Here is a 26,375-nt window from a genome sequence, read left to right on the forward strand (position 1 = left end):
GCGTGTGTGGACGTATGTATATACATGTGTATGGGGGGGGGGGGGTTGGGCCATTTCTTTCGTCTGTTTCCTTGCGCTACCTCGCAAACGCGGGAGACAGCGGAAAAAAAAAAAAAAAATATATATATATATATATATATATATATTTTTTTTGCTTTGTCGCTGTCTCCCGCATTTGCGAGGTAACGCAAGGAAACAGACGAAAGAAATGGCCCAACCCACCCCCATACACATGTATATACATACACGTCCACACACGCAAATATACATACCTACACAGGGATAATATATATATATATATATATATATATATATATATATATATATATATATATATATATACATATATATATATATCCCTGGGGATAGGGGAGAAAGAATACTTCCCACGTATTCCCTGCGTGTCGTAGAAGGCGACTAAAAGGGGAGGGAGTGGGGGGCTGGAAATCCTCCCCTCTCGTTTTTTTTTTTTTTTTTTTGATTTTCCAAAAGAAGGAACAGAGAACGAGGCCAGGTGAGGATATTCCCTCAGAGGCCCAGTCCTCTGTTCTTAACGCTACCTTGCTAACGCGGGAAATGGCGAATAGTATGAAAGAAAGAAAGAAAGATATATATATATATATATATATATATATATATATATATATATATATATATATATATATATATATATATATATATATATATTATCCCTGGGGATAGGGGAGAAAGAATACTTCCCATGTATTCCCTGCATGTCGTAGAAGGCGACTAAAAGGGGAGGGAGCAGGTGGCTGGAAATCCTCCCCTCTCGCTTTTTTTTTAATTTTCCAAAAAAGGGAACAGAGAAGGGGGCCAGGTGAGGATATTCCCTCAAAGGCCCAGTCCTCTGTTCTCAACGCTACCTCGCTAATGCGGGAAATGGCGAACAGAATGAAAGAAAAAAGATTATATATATATATATATAATATATATATATATATATATATATATATATATATATATATATATATATATATATATATATATATATATATATATGGATCTGGAGAAGGCATATGATAGAGTTGATAGAGATGCTCTGTGGAAGGTATTAAGAATATATGGTGTGGGAGGCAAGTTGTTAGAAGCAGTGAAAAGTTTTTATCGAGGATGTAAGGCATGTGTACGTGTAGGAAGAGAGGAAAGTGATTGGTTCTCAGTGAATGTAGGTTTGCGGCAGGGGTGTGTGATGTCTCCATGGTTGTTTAATTTGTTTATGGATGGGGTTGTTAGGGAGGTGAATGCAAGAGTTTTGGAAAGAGGGGCAAGTATGAAGTCTGTTGGGGATGAGAGAGCTTGGGAAGTGAGTCAGTTGTTGTTCGCTGATGATACAGCTCTGGTGGCTGATTCATGTGAGAAACTGCAGAAGCTGGTGACTGAGTTTGGTAAAGTGTGTGACAGAAGAAAGTTAAGAGTAAATGTGAATAAGAGTAAGGTTATTAGGTACAGTAGGGTTGAGGGTCAAGTCAACTGGGAGGTAAGTTTGAATGGAGAAAAACTGGAGGAAGTAAAGTGTTTTAGATATCTGGGAGTGGATCTGGCAGCGGATGGAACCATGGAAGCGGAAGTGGATCATAGGGTGGGGGAGGGGGCGAAAATTCTGGGAGCCTTGAAGAATGTGTGGAAGTCGAGAACATTATCTCGGAAAGCAAAAATGGGTATGTTTGAAGGAATAGTGGTTCCAACAATGTTGTATGGTTGCGAGGCGTGGGCTATGGATAGAGTTGTGCGCATGAGGATGGATGTGCTGGAAATGAGATGTTTGAGGACAATGTGCGGTGTGAGGTGGTTTGATCGAGTAAGTAACGTAAGGGTAAGAGAGATGTGTGGAAATAAAAAGAGCGTGGTTGAGAGAGCAGAAGAGGGTGTTTTGAAATGGTTTGGGCACATGGAGAGAATGAGTGAGGAAAGATTGACCAAGAGGATATATGTGTCGGAGGTGGAGGGAACGAGGAGAAGTAGGAGACCAAATTTTAGGTGGAAAGATGGAGTGAAAAAGATTTTGTGTGATCGGGGCCTGAACATGCAGGAGGGTGAAAGGAGGGCAAGGAATACAGTGAATTGGATCGATGTGGTATACCGGGGTTGACGTGCTGTCAGTGGATTGAATCAGGGCATGCGAAGCGTCTGGGGTAAACCATGGAAAGCTGTGTAGGTATGTATATTTGCGTGTGTGGACGTATGTATATACATGTGTATGGGGGTGGGTTGGGCCATTTCTTTCGTCTGTTTCCTTGCGCTACCTCGCAAACGTGGGAGACAGCAACAAAGCAAAAAAAAAAAAAATATATATATATATACATTCTACTTAATCGCTGTTTCCAGCATCAGCAAGGTGGCACCAGGAAACAGACAAAGAACGACCCATCCACTTATACACACACACACACACACACACACACATATATATATATATATATATATATATATATATATATATATATTTCTTTCTTTCTTTTTCTTTCAAACTATTCGCCATTTCCCGCATTAGCAAGGTAGCGTTAAGAACAGAGGACTGGGCCTCTGAGGGAATATCCTCACCTGGCCCCCTAAGATATATATATATATATATATATATATATATATATATATATATATATATATATATATATATATTGTGGTTGAATTTATTAGGAAAGGGGGTGACCATGTTGTTGATAGGCTGGTAAGGACTTTCAATGTATGGATCAGAGTGAGGTTTCTGAGGATTGGCAGAATGCATGTAGTGCCACTGTATAAAGGCAAGGTGATAAAGGTAATTGTTCAAAGGTATAAGTTTGATGAGAGTACTTGGTAAGTTGTATGGGAGGGTATTGATTGAGAGGGTGAAGGTAAGTACAGAGCATCAGATGGGCTGGAGCAGCATGGTTTCAGAAATGGCAGACGTGTGGATCAGGCATGAGCTTTAAAGAATATATGAGAAATACAGAGAACAGAAGGAATTGTATGTGGCATTTACAAATCTGAAGAAAAGCATATGGGTTGACAGAGATGCCTAGTGGAAAGTCTTAAGATTATAAAGTGTAGGAGGAAAGCTGCTAGATGCAGAGAAGTTTTTATCATGGGTGTAATGCATGCGTATGTGTAGCAAGAGAGAAGTGTGATTGGTTCCAAAAGAAGGCTGGTCTACCGCAGGATTGTGTGATGTTACCAAGCTTGTTTAATTTGTTTATAGATGGGGTGGTGATGGGGGTAAATTTGAGATTCTTGAGAAAAGGAGGGTAGGAAAGGGCCTGAGAAGTGAGTCAGTTGTTGTTTGCTGATGATACAGCAATGGTGGTACATTCGAGTGAGAAATCGCAAAAGTTGATAATTGAGTTTGGAAGTGTGAGACAAGAGAGAGATGAGGGTAAATATTAATAAAAGCAAAGATATGAAGTTTAGCAGAGTTGGGGGACAGGATAGTTGGGGTGTGAGTCTAAGTGGAGGAAAATTGGAAGAAGTAAAGTGTTTCAAATATATGGGATTGGACATAGCAGTGAGTGGAACCATGGAAGCAGAAGTGAGTCATAGGGTGCATGAGGGGCATAGGTTCTGGGAGTGCTGAAGAATATGTGGAAAGATAGAATGTTACTTGGAAGGGCAAAAATGGGTATGTTTGAAGACAGAGTAGTTCCAACAATATCATATGGATGCAAGGCATGGGCTATAGATTAGGCTGTGTAGAGAAGGGTGGAAGTGTTGGAAATTAAATGTTTGAGGATAAAAGGGGGTGTAAAGTGGTTTGATCGAGTATGTAGTAAAACGGTAAGAGAGGGGTGTGGTAATAAAGAGTGTGGTTAAGATATTCGAAGAGGGTGTGCTGAAATGGTTTGGACATATGGAAAGAATTAGTGAGGAAAAGTTGACAAAGAGGATATATGTGTCAGAACTGGAGGGAACAAGGAGAATGGGGATACCAAATCGTAGATGGAAGGATGGAGTGAAATTGAAATGATGTGGTATACTGGGGTCAACAAGTTGTCATCTAGGGTAAACCATGGAAAGGTCTGTGGGGCCTGGTTGTGGATAGGGAGCTGTGGTTTTGGTGTATTACATATGACTGCATCCATGATCAAAAATATGCTAGAGATAAACAAATTGAGAAAACTAAAAATGTTCACTAAAAATCTATGATGATCCAATAAAGGTAGTAATCCCAAACTTAACTATGGTTAGCATGGGTGGATGTATGTTGGATATATGATTTTGACCATTTTTCTGAACTTGAGCTGAGGATCAGTAAAGTGAGTAATAACACAATATCTGATAAAAGTCAAGCCAAATCTAAAAAAAGCAAAGCTGAACAAAATATCTAGTGAACCTGGTTTGTAATTAGTCAGGATATGAAGAGCTATATGGACAGATCTACAATTCTGCTCAAACTCTGATTATGTGTTGAGGTTCTGTAAGAGAATGATGTCAACAAGTCTTTAGTCAAAATCCATCATGATTTAGTCAAGCCAAGTAAATCTAAGAGTAAACTTGAAGACAAAACAATGGATTTGTGAAGTGATTCCACCTCTAAACATGAAATGGTATATAATGAAAAGGGTAACCTATCTAAGTCTGGCCAAAATTTAATACAACTTACAAAGACCGGATATCAGAAAGTGAAGTTCTGAATACACTATAAATATTGTTGCAAGACTGAATACACAATTAGGCACCATTCTAGAAAATGAGGTGAGGATCAATGAAATGAATTATCTCACCAACGATGACCAAATATAATATGATTTAGGATAATTGGTAAATGGAGACAAGTAAGAAATACATGAATTTATGTAGAGAGATGTAAAACCAAATTTCTCCCAATACATAGAGTAACATTTGTAATTCAATGATCAGCACTGGGATGGGCTATTAGGAGGTGGCACCTTAAGGAACTGTGGTCATTGTAACAGTGGCAACAGCTTCTGTCCAGTGTGGGTTGATAAGTGACGCTTTAGATTTGCTCCTTTTGTTGTACGATATGAACAGTGTGGACATTTGAATGGCTTTTCTCCAGTATGTATATGAATATGATGTTTCAAAACACTATCCTGAGCAGCACGGAATGGACAGAAAGAACAAGCATATGGCCTTTCTCCTGTGTGGGTGCGGATATGTCTATGTAGGTTGCCTTTTTGAGCAGCACGGTAGGGGCAATATGCACAAGAGTAGATCTTCTCCTTTGCCTCCCTTATAGCTCGTCCTTGAGAATCACCACCTTGCTCACCAACTGTCAAGACCTACAAAGACAAAAAGATACCCATGTCACTTAGGGGTAGTTAATGGTCACTCAGGTCTAAAATGATATATATTAGATTACTGCTTGAGTATGAATAAATGCCTTTGTACATCCAAAGAGCTTTATGAGAGTCATATACTTATATATAAACCAACCTTATTCTGCTAATTATGACAAAATTACTTATTGTCATTGTGAATCTGCATGTGTTGTTTTAAAACATCTGATCGACCACATCGGTATGGACAATGTGGGCAGCTGAAAGTCAAGGTGCCACTATGTGTACGGATATGATTTTGCAGATGAACTTTTTGGGAAGCTCTGTAGGAACACAGGTGACAGGCATATGGTTTTTCTCCACTATGAGTTCGCAGATGCTTTTGAAGGCTAGTTTTCTGACTTGCACGATATGGGCAGATTGGACAGGCAAAAGGCTTCTCTCCAGTGTGAGTCCGACGGTGACGTTCATATTCCCATTTAGTGGCAAATGCCTTGTCACAGTCAGGACACTGGAAGTGCTTGGCAGTCATCAGTTGCTCCGTACCTCTGCTATCCTCCGATGTAGGGTTGCAACCCACCCAGCTTCTGGGCCAACCAGCCTATAAGAAAAGAAACTGTCGAAGGTTGTTGCTGTGGTGCATTAATGTATTTCACTAACCTAAAATAAAATATGATAATACAGTATTATCTATCAAAATGCCTTTCAACATTTCTCACTGGTATTAATTTAATCCCATAGTAACTGGTGGTGTTATGATGACTGAATCCTTTTAAACTTATATCTGAGGGTACTGCATCACATGTAAAGATATACACAACTCCAACAAAAATTAGAATAATGACTTTTTACTGAGAGAAAATTCAAACTGATTTCATAATAGGCATTATAATTTTTATTCATTACATCAGTTAAGCATGAAACTGCTCAATTCAGAATGCAACTTACCAAAAGTAAATTTTGAAATTTCCTGCAGAAATGGTGCATATATTCAATCTAGTTTTTAAGCATTTATCCAAGGAAGAAGTGAATTATTTGGTCAGAAATACGCAAATCATATGCAAAATGTGTGTGATGTTAGTTAAGTATCCTTTGAAATGAAAATAAAACTTCCAACAACTAAGCCCTATATTCTAAATATATCTTAAGAACATGCTGACACATTAAGTCCATCAAAAAGTTTTCTGACAACATTGAATTTAAGAGTGGTCAGAATGATCACTTCATACAACAGTGTGCTCACAGTTGTAAATACTGAATTTCTGTAAAATATACTGTGTTTAGAATTTGTCCAGTTATGGACAGTTATCTCGAAAATCAACAGAGTGTTTCATTTAATAAGACTAAGTAGGATTTTGTAAAACTATATATATATATATATTTTTTCTTTCAAACTATTCGCCATTTCCTGCATTAGCAAGGTAGCGTTAAGAACAGAGGACTGGGCCTCTGAGGGAATATCCTCACCTGGCCCCCTTCTCTGTTTCTTCTTTTGGAAAAAAAAAAAAAAAAAAAATCCTCCCCTCTTGTTTTATATATATATATATATATATATATATATATATATATATATATATATATATATATATATATATATATATATATATTCCTGTGAGTCCACAGGGAAAATGAAACACGAAAAGTTCCCAAGTGCACTTTCGTGTAATAATCACATCATCAGGGGAGACACAAGAGAGAAATATAACAGTCAGTTGATATACAGCGAAGAGACGAAGCTAGGACGCCATTCTATTTATTTTGCTTTGTCGCTGTCTCCCGCGTTTGCGAGGTAGCGCAAGGAAACATACGAAAGAAATGGCCCAACCCACCTCCACACACATGTATATACATACACGTCCACACACGCAAATATACATACCTATACATCTCAATGTACACATATATATGCACACACAGACATATACATATATACACATGTACATAATTCATACCGTCTGCCTTTATTTATTTATTTATTCTATATATAAAATCAGTATATCTGAGTTTCACTGATGAGCACTTTTGTGTAACAGTGGCTTTATGTTCCGGCATTTATCAATTGTAATTCTTATTGATATGAATGTATCAAAGAAAGTCTTTTCCTTGAGTCTATCTAAAATGTAATCATATAATGGGAGTAAAATAGAGTTCTTCCTCTTAGTATTTATATTTTACTGACAATATTTACTGAGATCCATCAAAAAATCATTAATTCTAATGGTTATTACTGGATAAAAAAAAGTTGACGAGAGAGAGAACTAAATGTACATATATAACCACTTCATCATAACCTCATGAGTAACTTCTGAAGATGTGTTAATTCCTAACCTACCTTAGCTAAATCTTTGTTCTGTAGGACTGAAGACTGTATACCTTTTACCGTCCTTGTTTATGATTTCCTGTGTACTAAACAATATACTTGTATTATAATAACCATACATACAGGAACATATGAGCATCAAAATATGAGTGTTTCACATTATGGATGAAAGGAACATGGGTAATCATGAGCTGCATTGACCAACTACTGGGACTACAGTAGTGGGACATGTTGAGCTCCTAGTTTAATTTTTTCATGGAACTTGTCCTCAATTATAATTTCCCTACAGTGATTAATAACTACAATTAATGTCATTTGAATCCTAATACATAATAATTTATGATACTGAATCATTAAAGGTGTAGGGAGTACATAGTTTGTAATCAATCACCGACCATGGAGGTATATTACAGTTGTACCAGCATGGGTATCGAGAGGATGAGTGACAGCTGAGTAGTGAACAAATACTTCAGTGGTCAAGTTATGCTCCTCTGACCCAGGTAGCAGTCTTTTCTTTCTGCCTTGCCTACACATGAACTGCTAGCATTCCGTACACAAACATACAATCACTCCTTATCACACATTTACACAAGCCAGTCTTTGTAACTAGCTTTTCCTGCAATGAGTGCTACATGCTATGCCTGTCTTTTGACAAAATGTTAGAAACAATAGACAGAAGTGGTAGGTAAGGCCATTAGAAATGAGCACTAGGTATAAACATTAGGCAAAAGTAGTATGTAAAAACATTAAGCGAGAGCATTAAGTTGAAGTAGTAGGTCGGAACTTTAGACACATAGGCAGAAGTAGTTCATAGGAACATTACGTCGGAGCCTCTGAAAACATTAAGCTAGAGTTGTCATTTTCCAGTGGCCCGTCAAGGGTGAGGCATAGAAGGCTAAGCAGTGGCAATGGAGTTCCCCAGTTATGGAGACTCTTTTGCTGTGGCCATCCCCTTGAGGGAGTTCATGAAGAAAACAGGCATAAGAGATATAGGTAGACAGATAGATATGAATTATAATATTACTGTCCTTAAGAGATAAAGTTACCAATTTCTTTATCAAGAGTTTTATGAAAAACTTTTGTGGTATGTAAATGAAATTCTTAAACTTGATGTATCGTAAATCAACTGCACCCAGAACATGAAAACTTGCATAGACAAAATACACCAAACTCAATGTGCAAAAATCATGAAACCTAACAAAATACATTTTCATATCTACTATCATTTACAAATATCATCAAGAAAAATCATGACATATTTAACTCCCATTTTCATCTACATAATGAAACAATAGTTGCAAGTTAGTATTCACGAAATGTTGAAATTACTGCAAATGAAAAATCTCACAATGGATGAAAGTGGCATGAAAACTTACATAATATATTTGAAAATGATGATAGATTTCAGAATAGGAGAATGGAGCCCTAAAGTACAAGACCTGACAATATCATAAATAGAGCATGATAATATCAATGCTTTGCAGTACTTCAGAAACTCTATTTAACATTCAAAGTATTTGGTCACTAAGCGATGCTTCCTCTTGATGTGCCTAGCAAGGTTACTTTGGTCATTTGTTCTATATGTGCAGTGTGGACAAGCAAATGGAGAATCCCCTGTGTGAGAACGGATATGTCGCTGAAGGTTTCCCCTTTGTGTTGCTCGGTAAGTACAGTGAGGACAATGGAACACCCGAGGATCTAGTCCTTGATCCAATCTCTGGCAATCCCTAAGAACTGATTTGTTATTGACCCTCTGGTTATCCCTGGGATCTAGTCCATGATTCACCCTTTGATTATGTATGTCTTCCTGAGTTGCAAGCACCAAACTACCCCAAACAGCTGGACCACTGCTTCTCTGGTCACCACCGATCATGACCTACAAAGACAAAAAGGACTACTATCACTGATTTAGCAATACTATTTTTTCCTTTTTTCTCTTGTTTATTTAGCACTGCACATAAGATTATATATCACTGATTTATATACAATTGTTGTAGGCTCTCTTATATGGTAAATGGATTCTTTATTTTCAACACTTAATTGCCTTTCCCACCATAGCAAGGTAGCATAAGAACAAGCGAACAATGACTTCACTCATACACATCCAATCTCTAGTTCTCACGTTTGATGCACTAAAATGCACTCCTATCCACAGCTGAGCCCTAAAGATGAATTCTTGATGTATGTTTATTACTTAATCTGCCTTGGTTCAGCCCACTGATAGCACTTTTCTTCCCATACAGTACCACACTGATCCAATTAATTCTATCCAATGCATGCCTCTTGTCCTGATACTCCACAACCATCTTCAGTTCATCCTTTCATCTCCTTCTTGCACTCCCTCTTACCCTTGTTCCTTCCATTTCAGACGTATCTTCTTAGGCAGACTTTCTTCTCATCCCTTCCATATACCCAAACCATTTCAGCACACTCTGATCAGCCCTCTCAATCAGACAGAAATTTCACAAAACCTCTCAACACAATGCCCTAGAAATTGCAGAGGTCTATGGAGTTGAATGAATATGTACATGTACATGGCTGTGTATGCGTATGTATATGTATTCATATGTGCCTGTTGGGTCAAGTCAGTGTTTATTCAGTGTTTTAGTTGATGGCAGTGTGGGGAACTGTGAGTAGAGGTTGCTGAAATGTGAGGCAGAGGCAGCCTCTTTATCTTTACTTAGTGGTTGTTGGTTAGTTATGGGGAAGTTTGAGTTGGAGGGTTCTAGTGCTATTCCAATTATTCAAGTGCCAAGCATATCTAGGAGGGACTGTATTAGGGGAACTTTGCTTCACTGTGTAGGAGTTGAATATTTGTCATTGCAAAAAGCAGCTAGTGATTGTTCTGAGTGCTTTGTCTTGTATGGTGTGATTTACAGCTTAGTTATACTTGATTTTGACTGCTGCATGACCAGGTAGGTAAAGTTTTCAGTGGAGAGGACTAAACTTCCTCAGTTAATTATCCAGAGCCCTGCTTTTCTCTGTAAAGGAGTAATGGAAACAAACACTATACCAAACAAAAACTTTATTGAATAGCAAGCTACTTATATCCTCAAAAATTGTTTTCCCTCAAACTAATTAGAAAAAAATTTGAACTTAACCTATGTCCTATACACAAAATAATGTGCCCAACAGTTCAAAGGTCTCACTGGTTGACAGTAGCTGGAGCCAATTGGCATTTCAGATTGATTCGAGTCTTCATCGTCTCACATAATCAGAAATGTCCCTATGAGATGATATAACAGGCACTGTGACTTTAGTTACACTGTCATGCAGACTTCAACCACACTGCAATCTGTCTTCGATTCCGTATGAAGCTTATGGAGACTTTACAGTCCTTACACAGCACTTGCTGCCCACAAAGTCCACACTGTCTCCTCTAAGCATTGTCCTCTGGGGAAAACCAGGTCACCACTCTCAAGTTGTAGGCTGGAGAAAACCACATCTTCCCACACACATTCACAGATAATCACAGTTAAAAAAGGTCACTCCAGAGGTAGTATATGGTTTGCATCAGTATTCCTCTATTCTGTGGTTAAACTTTAAGAACATAATTTTCTTGACTAACAGGAGAAGGTAAACACAATCCACAATGAAACTTATAGAATCTAACAAAACTGAAATTAATCATACCCTGACTTAACTCTTATGATACTATACAATATGTAACAAATAAAAGGTTTATTATCACCCACACCACACATACAAAACATTACACATTAGCATTCATTATATAACACTGATGCAAAACATATGAAAAACTTTAGTAGAACAAAAGACAACTCACATTATCTATAGGGAAGGTAGTCTAACAGGTAAGCAGTCACAAAGACTTAAAGCTAATGCTCAAACCTCTCATACTTTTCATTCACATTTATGTTCACCCTCTTTGTTATAAATATCACAGCAACAATAAGAAATGAAGGAACAGCATTAATACCATGCTCCCTGTTGCCAGAAATAACCCACTGCTCTGACCTTGTGGTGTGATCTGTCTCAATCCACTTCTGTCTCTACCATATTACTACTTCCTCATCAGCCAATCACACAACTTTCACGTATTCCACTTTAACAAATCATCCACTATAGTATATACCCTGCTATGTAGCTGTACATTACGTAGCTTTGATGGCAGGAACTCTGAAACCACAAAATAGGTAGTTTGAACTTTTCCACCTCAAGTTAATTTGTTACATGTTACTGGAAACACCAATATCTGTTTGACTTACTGCATCATATATCTACATCTTATTTTCATAAAGGAAGCAATCATACATTGGCATATAAATGAACAAAATAAGTTACAGCATGACATTACACGCTCCCTCCTTAACCCACTGACTTCTGATGTACCATATACATTATGTGACACCTCCAGTAGTTGCCTGCAAATGTGCTGTATTCAGTTTGGAGCATTTAGAACTCATGGTCATAGTAAACAGCACAGCAGTGTCATGAAGTTACAACTAATAATAACTCACGAGATTTTTTCCATATCCTTTGCCTATCAACTCGGTTGCTAGTCATCAAAATGCCATGGAGGAGAGTGCATCATTTTTTACACTGCCCAGGTTGCAAAAAATGTTTATAGGATGAACTGGAACGATTCAAAGTGCTGTCAATGCACTGAACCAGGGAACATGAAGCATCTAGGGTAAACTACAGAAAGACCTGTGGGGCGTAGTTTCTGTGTACTACAGATGAAAGCTAGAGAATGGATGAAACCAGATGTGGCCTTTCTTCATCTGCTCCTACCACTACTTCACTAACATGGGAAATGGTGATCAAGTATGAGAGAGAGAGAGAGAGAGAGAGAGAGAGAGAGAGAGAGAGAGAGAGAGAGAGAGAGAGAGAGAGAGAGAGAGAGAAAATATATATTTATATATATATATATATATATATATATATATATATATATATATATATATATATATATATATATATATATGGGTTTGTTAGGGAGGTGAATGCAAGAGTTTTGGAAAGAGGGGCAAGTATGAAGTCTGTTGGGGATGAGAGAGCTTGGGAAGTGAGTCAGTTGTTGTTCGCTGATGATACAGCGCTGGTGGCTGATTCATGTGAGAAACTGCAGAAGCTGGTGACTGAGTTTGGTAAAGTGTGTGAAAGAAGAAAGTTAAGAGTAAATGTGAATAAGAGCAAGGTTATTAGGTACAGTAGGGTTGAGGGTCAAGTCAATTGGGAGGTAAGTTTGAATGGAGAAAAACTGGAGGAAGTAAAGTGTTTTAGATATCTGGGAGTGGATCTGGCAGTGGATGGAACCATGGAAGCGGAAGTGGATCATAGGGTGGGGGAGGGGGCGAAAATTCTGGGAGCCTTGAAGAATGTGTGGAAGTCGAGAACATTATCTCGGAAAGCAAAAATGGGTATGTTTGAAGGAATAGTGGTTCCAACAATGTTGTATGGCTGCGAGGCGTGGGCTATGGATAGAGTTGTTCGCAGGAGGATGGATGTGCTGGAAATGAGATGTTTGAGGACAATGTGTGGTGTGAGGTGGTTTGATCGAGTAAGTAACGTAAGGGTAAGAGAGATGTGTGGAAATAAAAAGAGCGTGGTTGAGAGAGCAGAAGAGGGTGTTTTGAAATGGTTTGGGCACATGGAGAGAATGAGTGAGGAAAGATTGACCAAGAGGATATATGTGTCGGAGGTGGAGGGAACGAGGAGAAGTGGGAGACCAAATTGGAGGTGGAAAGATGGAGTGAAAAAGATTTTGTGTGATCGGGGCCTGAACATGCAGGAGGGTGAAAGGAGGGCAAGGAATAGAGTGAATTGGATCGATGTGGTATACCGGGGTTGACGTGCTGTCAGTGGATTGAATCAGGGCATGTGAAGCGTCTGGGGTAAACCATGGAAAGCTGTGTAGGTATGTGTATTTGCGTGTGTGGACGTATGTATATACATGTGTATGGGGGTGGGTTGGGCCATTTCTTTCGTCTGTTTCCTTGCGCTACCTCGCAAACGTGGGAGACAGCGACAAAAAAAAAAAAAAAAAAATATATATATATATATATATATATATATATATAAATATATATGCGCTGGTGGCGGATTCATGTGAGAAACTGCAGAAGCTGGTGACGGAGTTTGGTAAAGTGTGTGGAAGAAGAAAGTTAAGAGTAAATGTGAATAAGAGCAAGGTTATTAGGTACAGTAGGGTTGAGGGTCAAGTCAATTGGGAGGTGAGTTTGAATGGAGAAAAACTGGAGGAAGTGAAGTGTTTTAGATATCTGGGAGTGGATCTGTCAGCGGATGGAACCATGGATGCGGAAGTGGATCATAGGGTGGGGGAGGGGGCGAAAATTTTGGGAGCCTTGAAAAATGTGTGGAAGTCGAGAACATTATCCCGGAAAGCAAAAATGGGTATGTTTGAAGGAATAGTGGTTCCAACAATGTTGTATGGTTGCAAGGCGTGGGCTATGGATAGAGTTGTTCGCAGGAGGATGGATGTGCTGGAAATGAGATGTTTGAGGACAATGTGTGGTGTGAGGTGGTTTGATCGAGTAAGTAACGTAAGGGTAAGAGAGATGTGTGGAAATAAAAAGAGCGTGGTTGAGAGAGCAGAAGAGGGTGTTTTGAAATGGTTTGGGCACATGGAGAGAATGAGTGAGGAAAGATTGACCAAGAGGATATATGTGTCGGAGGTGGAGGGAACGAGGAGAAGAGGGAGACCAAATTGGAGGTGGAAAGATGGAGTGAAAAGGATTTTGTGTGATCGGGGCCTGAACATGCAGGAGGGTGAAAGGAGGGCAAGGAATAGAGTGAATTGGAGCGATGTGGTATACAGGGGTTGACGTGCTGTCAGTGGATTGAATCAAGGCATGTGAAGCGTCCGGGGTAAACCATGGAAAGCTGTGTAGGCATGTATATTTGCGTGTGTGGACGTGTGTATGTACATGTGTATGGGGGGGTTGGGCCATTTCTTTCGTCTGTTTCCTTGCGCTACCTCGCAAACGCGGGAGACAGCGACGATGTATAAAAAAAAAAAAAAAATATATATTATCCCTGGGGATAGGGGATTAAGAATACTTCCCACTTATTCCCTGCGTGTCGTAGAAGGCGACTAAAAGGGGAGGGAGCAGGGGGGCTGGAAATCCTCCCCTCTCGTTTTTTTTTTTTTTTTAATTTTCCAAAAGAAGGAACAGAGGGGGCCAGGTGAGGATATTCCAAAAAAAGGCCCAGTCCTCTGTTCCTAACGCTACCTCGCTAACGCGGGAAATGGCGAATAGTTTAAAAGAAAAAAGATTATATATGTGTATATATATATATTATCCCTGGGGATAGGGGAGAAAGAATACTTCCCACGTATTCCCTGCGTGTCGTAGAAGGCGACTAAAAGGGAAGGGAGCGGGGGGCTGGAAATCCTCCCCTCTCATTTTTTTTTAATTTTCCAAAAGAAGGGACAGAGAAGGGGGCCAGGTGAGGATATTCCCTCAAAGGTCCAGTCCTCTGTTCTTAACGCTACCTCGCTAATGCGGGAAATGGCGAATAGTATGAAAGAAAAAAAAAATATATATATATATATATATATATATATATATATATATACATTTCTTTTTTTTTGCTTTGTCGCTTTTGTTCACTATGTCCCACCTTAACAGGGTAGCATCAAGAAATGACTATATTAAGGGAAAATCCTCTCTTAGCTCCTTTCCTTGTTCCTAAGTTTGGAAACTAATAATACAAGAGAAGAGGATGTCCAACCTCATACTCCCACCCTTCTTAGTCACAATTCATGATGCACTAGACATAAGTAGGTACTGCTGAATTCTTTCCCTCCTATCCCTAGGGATAATATGTGTACAAAAACTGACGCACAACTTTTTACGTATCTAAATAAAGTTATTTTACACATTTGAAAATTCAATATAGATTCCCTCTTTAACTTCCAATACTGCTGTTTGACTGATGCCTAAAGGCAGGATCAAATTTTCATCTACATCAGGTAGATGAGTTTCTTGTATTCATATTTATACCACTGTGCATTTGGACTTACAATATCTGAATCCATACAGTTCTAATTCTTGTGAACTCAAAGATGTAAATGAAACAATCATTATCCTAAACTTATCTTACTGTCATCTGTTTCACATATTTACAGCATTCATCATAAATTCTAAAGAAATTTTTCTTTTCATACCTGATAGCTTAAATTATAATTACAATGCCTCTCGATGTTTGCTTCTGATATGCCGCATAAGATTACTTTTGTCACTTGAACGAAGTGGACAAAACGGACAGGCATATGGTTTTTCTCCACTGTGAATTCGAAGGTGTTTCTGGAGGCTTGTTTTTACAGTAGCTCGATAAGGGCAAATTGGACAGGCAAAAGGCTTTTCTCCAGTGTGGATTCGGTAGTGTCGCTCCAAGTCACCTTTCTGGGCAAAGGGCTTCTTACAGTCAGGACAAACAAGGTGCTTGTCAGTTGATGGATGCTCTTGACTTCTGCTATCTGAAGTCAAGCAATCGCTGCCCCCCCAACTTCTGGGCCACGCAGCCTACAAAAGAAGAAACCTTTGATGGCGGTCTGTTGAGCAGATAGGTATGATAGGTCTTATTTCATCCCACTTCACTTCTATCATCTCTCTTATCATAAATATAGCTAATAAACAGCATTAATTTACACACACACACACACACACACACACTATATATATATATATATATATATATATATATATATATATATATTTTTTTTTTTCAAACTATTTGCCATTTCCCGCGTTAGCGAGGTAGCGTTAAGAACAGAGGACTGGGCCTTTGGGGGAATATCCTCACCTGGTCCCCTTCTCTGTTCCTTCTTTTGGAAAAAAAAAAAAAAAGAAGAAAGAATACTTCCCACGTATTCCCTTCGTGTCGTAGAAGGCGACTAAAAGGGGAGGGAGCGGGGGGCTGGAAATCCTTCCCTCTCTTTTTTTTTAAATTTTCCAAAAGACTATATATATATATATATATATATATATATATATATATATAGTGTTTTGGGAGCAGCTGAATGAGTGTGTTAGTGGTTTTGATGCACGAGACCGGGTTATAGTGATGGGTGATTTGAATGCAAAGGTGAGTAATGTGGCAGTTGAGGGAATAATTGGTATACATGGGGTGTTCAGTGTTGTAAATGGAAATGGTGAAGAGCTTGTAGATTTATGTGCTGAAAAAGGACTGGTGATTGGGAATACCTGGTTTAAAAAGCGAGATATACATAAGTATACGTATGTAAGTAGGAGAGATGGCCAGAGAGCGTTATTGGATTACGTGTTAATTGACAGGCGCGCGAAAGAGAGACTTTTGGATGTTAATGTGCTGAGAGGTGCAACTGGAGGGATGTCTGATCATTATCTTGTGGAGGGTAAGATGAAGATTTGGATGGGTTTTCAGAAGAGTGAATGTTGGGGTGAAGAGGGTGGTGAGAGTAAGTGAGCTTGGGAAGGAGACTTGTGTGAGGAAGTACCAGGAGAGACTAAGTACAGAATGGAAAAAGGTGAGAACAATGGAAGTAAGGGGAGTGGGGGAGGAATGGGATGTATTTAGGGAATCAGTGATGGATTGCACAAAAGATGCTTGTGGCATGAGAAGAGTGGGAGGTGGGTTGATTAGAAAGGGTAGTGAGTGGTGGGATGAAGAAGTAAGATTATTAGTGAAAGAGAAGAGAGAGGCATTTGGACAATTTTTGCAGGGAAAAAATGCAATTGAGTGGGAGATGTATAAAAGAAAGAGACAGGAGGTCAAGAGAAAGGTGCAAGAGGTGAAAAAGAGGGCAAATGAGAGTTGGGGTGAGAGAGTATCATTAAATTTTAGGGAGAATAAAAAGATGTTCTGGAAGGAGGTAAATAAAGTGCGTAAGACAAGGGAGCAAATGGGAACTTCAGTGAAGGGCGCAAATGGGGAGGTGATAACAAGTAGTGGTGATGTGAGAAGGAGATGGAGTGAGTATTTTGAAGGTTTGTTGAATGTGTTTGATGATAGAGTGGCAGATATAAGGTGTTTTGGTCGAGGTGGTGTGCAAAGTGAGAGGGTTAGGGAAAATGATTTGGTAAACAGAGAAGAGGTAGTAAAAGCTTTGCGGAAGATGAAAGCCGGCAAGGCAGCGAATTTGGATGGTATTGCAGTGGAATTTATTAAAAAAGGGGGTGACTGTATTATTGACTGGTTGGTAAGGTTATTTAATGTATGTATGACTCATGGTGAGGTGCCTGAGGATTGGCGGAATGCGTGCATAGTGCCATTGTACAAAGGCAAAGGGGATAAGAGTGAGTGCTCAAATTACAGAGGTATAAGTTTGTTGAGTATTCCTGGTACATTATATGGGAGGCTATTGATTGAGAGGGTGAAGGCATGTACAGAGCATCAGATTGGGGAAGAGCAGTGTGGTTTCAGAAGTGGTAGAGGATGTGTGGATCAGGTGTTTGCTTTCAAGAATGTATGTGAGAAATACTTAGAAAAGCAAATGGATTTGTATGTAGCATTTATGGATCTGGAGAAGGCATATGATAGAGTTGATAGAGATGCTCTGTGGAAGGTATTAAGAATATATGGTGTGGGAGGCAAGTTGTTAGAAGCAGTGAAAAGTTTTTATCGAGGATGTAAGGCATGTGTACGTGTAGGAAGAGAGGAAAGTGATTGGTTCTCAGTGAATGTAGGTTTGCGGCAGGGGTGTGTGATGTCTCCATGGTTGTTTAATTTGTTTATGGATGGGGTTGTTAGGGAGGTGAATGCAAAAGTTTTGGAAAGAGGGGCAAGTATGAAATCTGTTGGGGATGAGAGAGCTTGGGAAGTGAGTCAGTTGTTGTTCACTCGCAAACGCGGGAGACAGCGACAAAATATATATATATATATATATATATATATATATATATATATATATATATATATATATATATACAAATATATATACATATATATATATATATATATATATATATATATATATATATATAGAAGGCGAGAACAAGAACGTTATCTTGGAGAGCAAAAATGGGTATGTTTGAGGGAATAGTGGTTCCAACAATGTTATATGGTTGCAAGGTGTGGGCTATGGATAGGGTTGTGCAGAGGAGGGTGGATGAGTTGAAAATAAAATGTTTGAGGACAATATGTGGTGTGAGGTGGTTTGATTAAGTAATGAAAGGGTAAGAGAGATGAGTGGTAATAAAATGAGTGTGGTTGAGAGAACAGAAGATGGTGTATTGAAATGGTTTGGTCACAAGGAGAGAATGAGTAAGGAAAGATTGACAAGGGGGATATATGTGTCTCAGAGATGGAGGGAATGAGGAGGAGTGGGAGACCAAATTGGAGGTGGAAGGATGGAGTGAAAAGGTCTTGAGTGATCGGGGCCTGAACATACAGGAGGGTGAAAGGTGTGCAAGGAATAGAGTGAATTGGAACAATATGGTATACCGGGGTCAATGTGCTGTCAATGGATTGAACCAGGGCATGTGAAGCGTCTGGGGTAAACCACGGAAACTTTTGTGGGGCCTGGATGTGGAAAGAGAGCTGTGGTTTCAGTGCATTACACATGAAAGATAGAGACTGAGTGTGAACGAATGTGGCCTTTGTTGTCTTTTCCTAGCACTACCTCGCGCATGCGCAGGGGGTGCCATTTCATATGTGGTGGGATGGCGACGGAAATGGATGAGGGCAGCAAGTATGAATATGTACATGTGTATATATGTGTACATATATGTATGTATACGTTGAAATGTTTAGGTATGTATATGTGTGGTGTGGGTGTGTATGTATATACATGTGAATGGGGGTGGGTTGGGCCATTCTTTTGTCTGTTTCCTCGTGCCACCTCACTAAAACGGGAGACAGCGACAAAGTATAATAAATATATATATATATATATATATATATATATATATATATATATATATATATATATATAATATATATTTATATCCCTGGGGATAGGGGAGAAAGAATACTTCCAACGTATTCCCTGCGTGTTGTACAAGGCGACTAAAAGGGGAGGGAGCAGGGGGCTGGAAATCCTCCCCTCTCATTATTTTTTTAATTTTCCAAAAGAAGGAACAGAGAAGGGGGCAAGGTGAGGATATTCCCTCAAAGGCCCAGTCCTCTGTTCTTAATGCTACCTCGCTAACGCGGGAAATGGCGAATAGTTTGAAAAAAAAAAAAAAAAAAAAAAAAATATATATATATATATATATATATATATATATTTTATACATATTTGCCATCTCCCGCATCAGAGAGGTAGTGTTGAGAACAGAGGACTGAGCCTTACAGGAAATATCCTCACTTGGCCCCCTTCCCTATATATATATATATATATATATCTATATGTATGGATATCACTGAGCTCCATCCAAAAATGGTTAAACCATGAATGAAAGGCCATCTTTGGTAAGAGTGTGTCATTGGGGGTACAATCTTGTCAAATAATTTCTCACTCTGAACGAGTCTACATTTCTCTACTGCACCTTAGGGTGCAGAAGGCTCTCCGAAGTTTGTGTGTTGTGCATTGTGGAAGTGACTTTTTTACCCTCATGTTGCCCCATCTCTTAACTTTGCAAATATGTATCATGTCTTTACTATTATGTGTACACAATATGTACCCTAGCCTGAGATAGGTGTTGTTCCAATTTACAGATCAGTCCTGAGGTAAGGATGAACACTTGGGTAGGGTGTTAGACAACTGCTATCCCCAGAATTCATATCTATGCAGGTCTAACCCTCTGTAGGCCATTGCTCATTCATGGTCACTAATACTAACCATTACATCACAGAGACCATTGTGTGTGTGTATGTGTATTTCCCTATCTATGTTGGATGGAGAGGGAATTTTACACTGTGGGTTGCCATATCTTGAACATTCTCTATCATAACTCTTAAATTTACATATGCTATCTTAATTAACCACGTGTGTATAAGTACTACCTTTTTGGAGGAACAGATACTTTCCTTGAAAAACAGGATTTTGAGTTTTTGTATCCCTTGTGATTGTGTGTACATATTAGCTAGGTTTTTCATTGTAAATAAATACATCTTTTTACATGAATGCTCCTGTTATACAATGTACCCTGCCTCTTGAGTTCATTTTAGTTGCTGGCCACTTCGAGTTGACCATTACACTTGATTTCAACTGAAACTTTGCAGCAACCAGCTTTGCAATCATTGTACTGTGAGGTCTTACTCTTATATCTGGGCAAGTGGAATCATATCAGTTGACATATGATACATTTCTAATAATCAATCACATCCAAGTAAAGGAATCAAACCTATGAACCACCCATCCCCGTCTCTACTCATATTCACACTGTATTCTCCTATCAAAAGCTCTACTGTATTTAGTTATCTTCCATTTACTCCATATTATATCCATAACACCTTCCACAATGCATCTCTTTCAACCTTATCATATGTTTTTTTTCAGATCCAGTGTCTCACCTACAATTCACTTTTTCTCTAAACATTTCTAACACATACTTCATAGTAAATACATGGTTTACACACCCTCAACCTTTCCTGAAACCATACTGCTCCTCCCTTATCAGCTGATCTGTGCATGATACCAAACACCTTACCAGGCATACTCTATAATTCTAACATTCACTTGTTTCACTATACAAGAACACCAACACAACACTGTCTATCTGTTCTGAGGCATTACTTACGCAAAGCAAGTACTTACAACAGCTGACGTACTTTTTTTCACTTTTGGCTTTCTGTATTGTACAAAAGCTATAATACAATGATTCAAAAGTCAAAAATATGTCTTCAGTCACCAAATAATGAGAAAAAGCATGTAACTTGCCAGCCACTCTCTTTAACCTTGATTGGTTTATGTCTTCATGATACAGCTTCCATATGCCATTTTTGGCTGCCACGACTCCAACCCCAAAGAGAAATGTGAAATTTGCATTTCGACTTATTCACACACACTTCCCCCTAAATTAGCTGCAAACCATAAAGAAGCCAATGTACCTTGAAAACTAATGTTTTTCACTGAAATCATAAGTACAAATAAAATACTCATCTAAAATATAATTTTTTATTACCATACCATACCATAACATACATGAATGGAGTCTATCATTAATGCACTGCAATGCAATAATTACTGAAATAACTGTCAAATCTTATTCATACCTTAGTTCAGTAAATATTTCATGACCCACAGATAACCTATAAAAACGTTTATCACACATTTCCCAAAAGAAAGAATCTATCTCTAAAAATTGATAAAATAAAATAAATCTATATTTCACAATCTTCCTTGTACTGAGAAAATATATATCAAACCCTAAATAATGTTTCTCCAACAAAACAACAGGTTTATTGTGAAGGGACTAGATGTCTGCGCCTTATATGTCTTCTAAGGTTACTCTTATCCTTGGTACGAAAAGGGCAGTGAGGGCAGGCAAAAGGAGAGTCTCCAGTGTGGGTCCTCATGTGGATGTCAAGAGAACCTCGATAATCGTAGGACTTCGGACAGAGGGGACACTGGTAGAATTTGTTGGTGTGAAGTGAGGCAAGAAGCGGAGGTGCAAGTCTGGCTGACATCTGGGGAAAGATGAAGGCTAGGTGAGTTTCACAAGAAGAGAACAGGCCAAAAAAATCCTGGGCTCAATGGAACCAGGAGGAACTGCCATGATCAAGCAGCATGTATTTCACCAGGAATCATGGTGAATTAGCATAAGAGAGTAATCTCACTGCATCAAACAGTCTTTATGTTCATTTCCTTAACCAAATGAGTATTTATAATGTCTCATTTCTTTAAGACAGTTCTTCTTATGAAATCATACATATGATGTGTATAAGTCTTCATATCTAAGCAATACCTTCTGCAATCACTTCAGATGATTTGTATGAATACTGTATTGTTCAAACATTATTTTCATGTGCATTTTGATGTTTAGACTTAATGTGACGTTGGAGGTTGCCAAGCTGAGTAGCCCGATATGAACAAAAGTTGCATGCAAATGGCTTCTCTCCTGTATGAGTCCTCTTGTGTCGTTCAAGATCAACACTTCCATAAAATTTCTTGGAACAAAATGGGCAAGCATGTGAGCGGGTGAGGCTTGATAGCTCCGGGAGGCTGGAGGTAGTCAGCTGTTGGTGAGGCAGAGGGTGTCCAGTGGGCAGTGCTGGAAGAGCAGGTTGCAAGGATGATGATGGACGAGACATCAAGGAGGTGCTCCTAACCTGACGAAGAAAGAGCAGATCACCATCTGATTGAGTGAGGGTTATTAACTAAGAAGTCAAATTTTATATAAAGTTAATTCCCTTTCGTGAACCATGAGTCACTACACTGCAATTGTAACTGTGCTTGATATATCATTTCAAAGTCTTAAAAGACACAACACTATAATGTAAAATGCTATAATGAATATCTTACCAGTAATAATTACATCTTGCTTCACAAAGACTCCTCTCCTTGAAATAAACTCTTCCTGGTTTACAAATTCATCTTATAAGATATTCATTTACTTGTAGTTAAAGTCCAATATCTAATCTTCTTCACATACAATTAAGGACACTAAAGAAGTTTTTGCATATCAATAACTCATTCCTTCATGTTTTATACTAAAAAGTGAAATAGTAAAAAATCAGTATAAGCTGAGCACCATGACTGCACTAGAAACATGTTTATAAAAGATGGATGTCTTTTAATTAGCTTTAAAAGAATACTGAACCAAGGTATAACAGATGCATGAGTACAAAAGTACACATGCATGCAAAACCTTTATACTACATGCCCCTCAGTAGAGTCACAAGGACATTAAAACATGTATTACAATGGCACCATCATTATAATGAAACCCAAGGATCCCATCTATGAAGCTCTTACAGTGCACTCCACTTATGAGCAGGTTAAGGTCAGCTCCTCTGAGGCAAAAAATTTCATGACCATGCAGTCCCCTTTATCATCCATTGGTGATGAAGCACTTGCATTGATTGATTTTATGGAATTTCTAAAACACCAGAATAGGGGTCTATAACCTCATTTTTTTTTTGGCCATATGCAGCCTTTACTTAACATGCCCTATTTGGTAAAGAAAGAGAGTTTGATGTTACCCTTTTTTCAAATGTCTCAAATTTACTTAAATTTTTGTTCTGTACATCTAAATGTACAATATAGCTCTGTATTTCTGATTGTTAATTTCATGTTTTAATCCTTCAGAGTAGTTTCTGCCATATGTAGCATGATTACCATGTGTAGTACTTTTGTGGCTGATCATTTGAATACTTGCTAGTCAAGTAGTTGACTAATTCGTAAGGCTACAGAACCCAGCATCAGAATCTAAAAGATATTCAGTGTTTGTTTGCATGGAAAAGACATTCAAAAATTTAATATGTACTATACAGAATTATATAACTGGTTTGACTTAAAAAATGTATCAATTTATCTAACATCGTCTAAAATATCAATACTTTCATTTCTTCCATTATCACCATATAATTCGTATCTGACACTGAGTCTCTGACATTTCTGGCATTTTTTTAGTAAATGTTCCACAACAATAGTGCAATTCAGTGTCACATATAAGGGTTGATCCCATCTCCATTAAGTGACCATGGACCAACAAAGTTTGACCAATCCTTACTCAACAAGAGAAGAAATTCTCTAATCTCCGTAGTTTCTTATTCTTTTGGGCTAAATCATTGTGAGGTATAACTCTTGTACATGGATTACTTGTTTTAGTCTCGACATCTGCCATTTCATTATAGCCAAAACTAATAGCTCTGATCAAGGTGACTTTTCAACTGTTGGTGGAGTCTTATACTTAAAAATGGCTGGTTATCTAAAACTAAGACCCTTTTATAAATCATGGTTTCTGCATTTTTGAAGCTATACTTCAAGCATGAACATGGTAAGGGGAATTCATTGCATTAAGGGTTATCATTGAAAATGAAATCTTTTTTGTCAACTCACTATGATACAGCCTCATTAACTGTGACTTTGCCCTCAAAGTGTTTCCATTTGCAATTGGAGTCTGAACCTATATGACATTACATGTATCAATATCACCATCATGTAACAATGTGACCCCATTAATGGGGGCTGCAGCAGCTTCAAGGTTGCACTCCAAGGGAGAGCAGGGCAAAGTGGGCTCCTTTGGTGTGTAACAATCCTTGATGAGAATGTACCGTTTTCTGTCCACTTAAGATGATGATGCAGCCTCATCTCAGGTGACAGTTCAATTGCAGTGTTATCACTTATTGGCAAGTGCATTAACACCTCCATACATATATATATATATATATATATATATATATATTCCTGGTAAATTATATGGGAGGGTATTGATTGAGAGGGTGAAGGCATGTACAGAGCATCAGATTGGGGAAAAGCAGTGTGGTTTCAGAAGTGGTAGAGGATGTGTGGATCAGGTGTTTGCTTTCAAGAATGTATGTGAGAAATACTTAGAAAAGCAAATGGATTTGTATGTAGCATTTATGGATCTGGAGAAGGCATATGATAGAGTTGATAGAGATGCTCTGTGGAAGGTATTAAGAATATATGGTGTGGGAGGCAAGTTGTTAAAAGCAGTGAAAAGTTTTTATCGAGGATGTAAGGCATGTGTACATGTAGGAAGAGGAAAGTGATTGGTTCTCAGTAAATGTAGGTTTGCGGCAGGGGTGTGTGATGTCTCCATGGTTGTTTAATTTGTTTATGGATGGGGTTGTTAGGGAGGTGAATGCAAGTTTTGGAAAGAAGGGCAAGTATGCAGTCTGTTGTGGATGAGAGAGCTTGGGAAGTGAGTCAGTTGTTGTTCGCTGATGATACAGCACAGGTGGCTGATTCATGTGAGAAACTGCAGAAGCTGGTGACTGAGTTTGGTAAAGTGTGTGAAAGAAGAAAGTTGAGAGTAAATGTGAATAAGAGTAAGGTTATTAGGTACATTAGGGCTGAGCGTCAAGTCAATTGGGAGGTAAGTTTGAATGGAGAAAAACTGGAGGAAGTGAAGTGTTTCAGATATCTGGGAGTGGATTTGACAGTGGATGGAACCATGGAAGCGGAAGTGAATCATAGGGTGGGGGAGGGGGCGAAAATTCTGGGAGCGTTGAAAAATGTGTGGAAGTCGAGAACATTATCTCTGAAAGCAAAAATGGGTATGTTTGAAGGAATAATGGTTCCAACAATGTTGTATGGTTGCAAGGCGTGGGCTATGGATAGAGTTGTGCGCAGGAGGGTGGATGTGCTGGAAATGAGATGTTTGAGGACAATATGTGGTGTGAGGTGGTTTAATCAAGTAAGTAATAATAGGGTACGAGAGATTTGGTTGAGAGAGCAGAAGAGGGTGTTTTGAAATGGTTTGGTTACATGGAGAGAATGAGTGAGGAAAGATTGACTAAGAGGATATATGTGTCAGAGGTGGAGGGAATGAGGAGAAGTGGGAGACCAAATTGGAGGTGGAAAGATGGAGTGAAAAAGATTTTGAGTGATCGGGGCCTGAACATGCAGGAGGGTGAAAGGCGTGCACGGAATAGAGCGAATTGGGACGATGTGGTATACCAGGGTCGACGTGCTATCAATGGATTAAACCAGGGCATGTGAAGCGTCTGGGGTAAACCATGGAAAGTTCTGTGGGGCCTGGATGTGAAAAGGGGGCTGTGGTTTCGGTGCATTATTACATGACAGCTAGAGACTCAGTGTGAACGAATGGGGCCTTTGTTGTCTTTTCCTAGCGCTACCTCGCACACATGAGGGGGGAGGGGGTTGTTATTCCATGTGTGGCGAGGTGGCGATGGGAATGAATAAAGGAAGACAGTATGAATTATGTACATGTGTATATATGTATATGTCTGTGTGTATATATACATATACATTGAGATGTATA

General features: G+C 38.7%; 1 protein-coding gene across 6 annotated transcripts in view; it reads right to left on the reverse strand.

Moving 5' to 3' along the window:
* Positions 1–26,375, reverse strand: part of LOC139747108 (uncharacterized) — a 275,924-nt gene that overhangs the window by 44,772 nt on the left and 204,777 nt on the right. The window contains exons 6-7 of one of the 6 annotated variants that reach the window (XM_071658946.1): positions 22,371–22,734; positions 21,954–22,092 (exon numbers count right to left, since the gene is read on the reverse strand). The exons of 4 other annotated variants lie outside the window; for them this stretch is intronic. In XM_071658946.1, coding sequence (XP_071515047.1) covers positions 22,414–22,734 — 321 coding nt within the window. In that variant the 3' untranslated portion in view covers positions 21,954–22,092; positions 22,371–22,413. Of the gene's footprint in view, positions 1–21,564; positions 22,093–22,370; positions 22,735–26,375 lie in introns of those variants that run through there. One more of the 6 variants, XM_071658967.1, reaches the window with a different exon arrangement.

This window comes from Panulirus ornatus, chromosome 67, assembly GCF_036320965.1.
Source record: "Panulirus ornatus isolate Po-2019 chromosome 67, ASM3632096v1, whole genome shotgun sequence".
Classification (NCBI taxonomy): domain Eukaryota; kingdom Metazoa; phylum Arthropoda; class Malacostraca; order Decapoda; family Palinuridae; genus Panulirus; species Panulirus ornatus.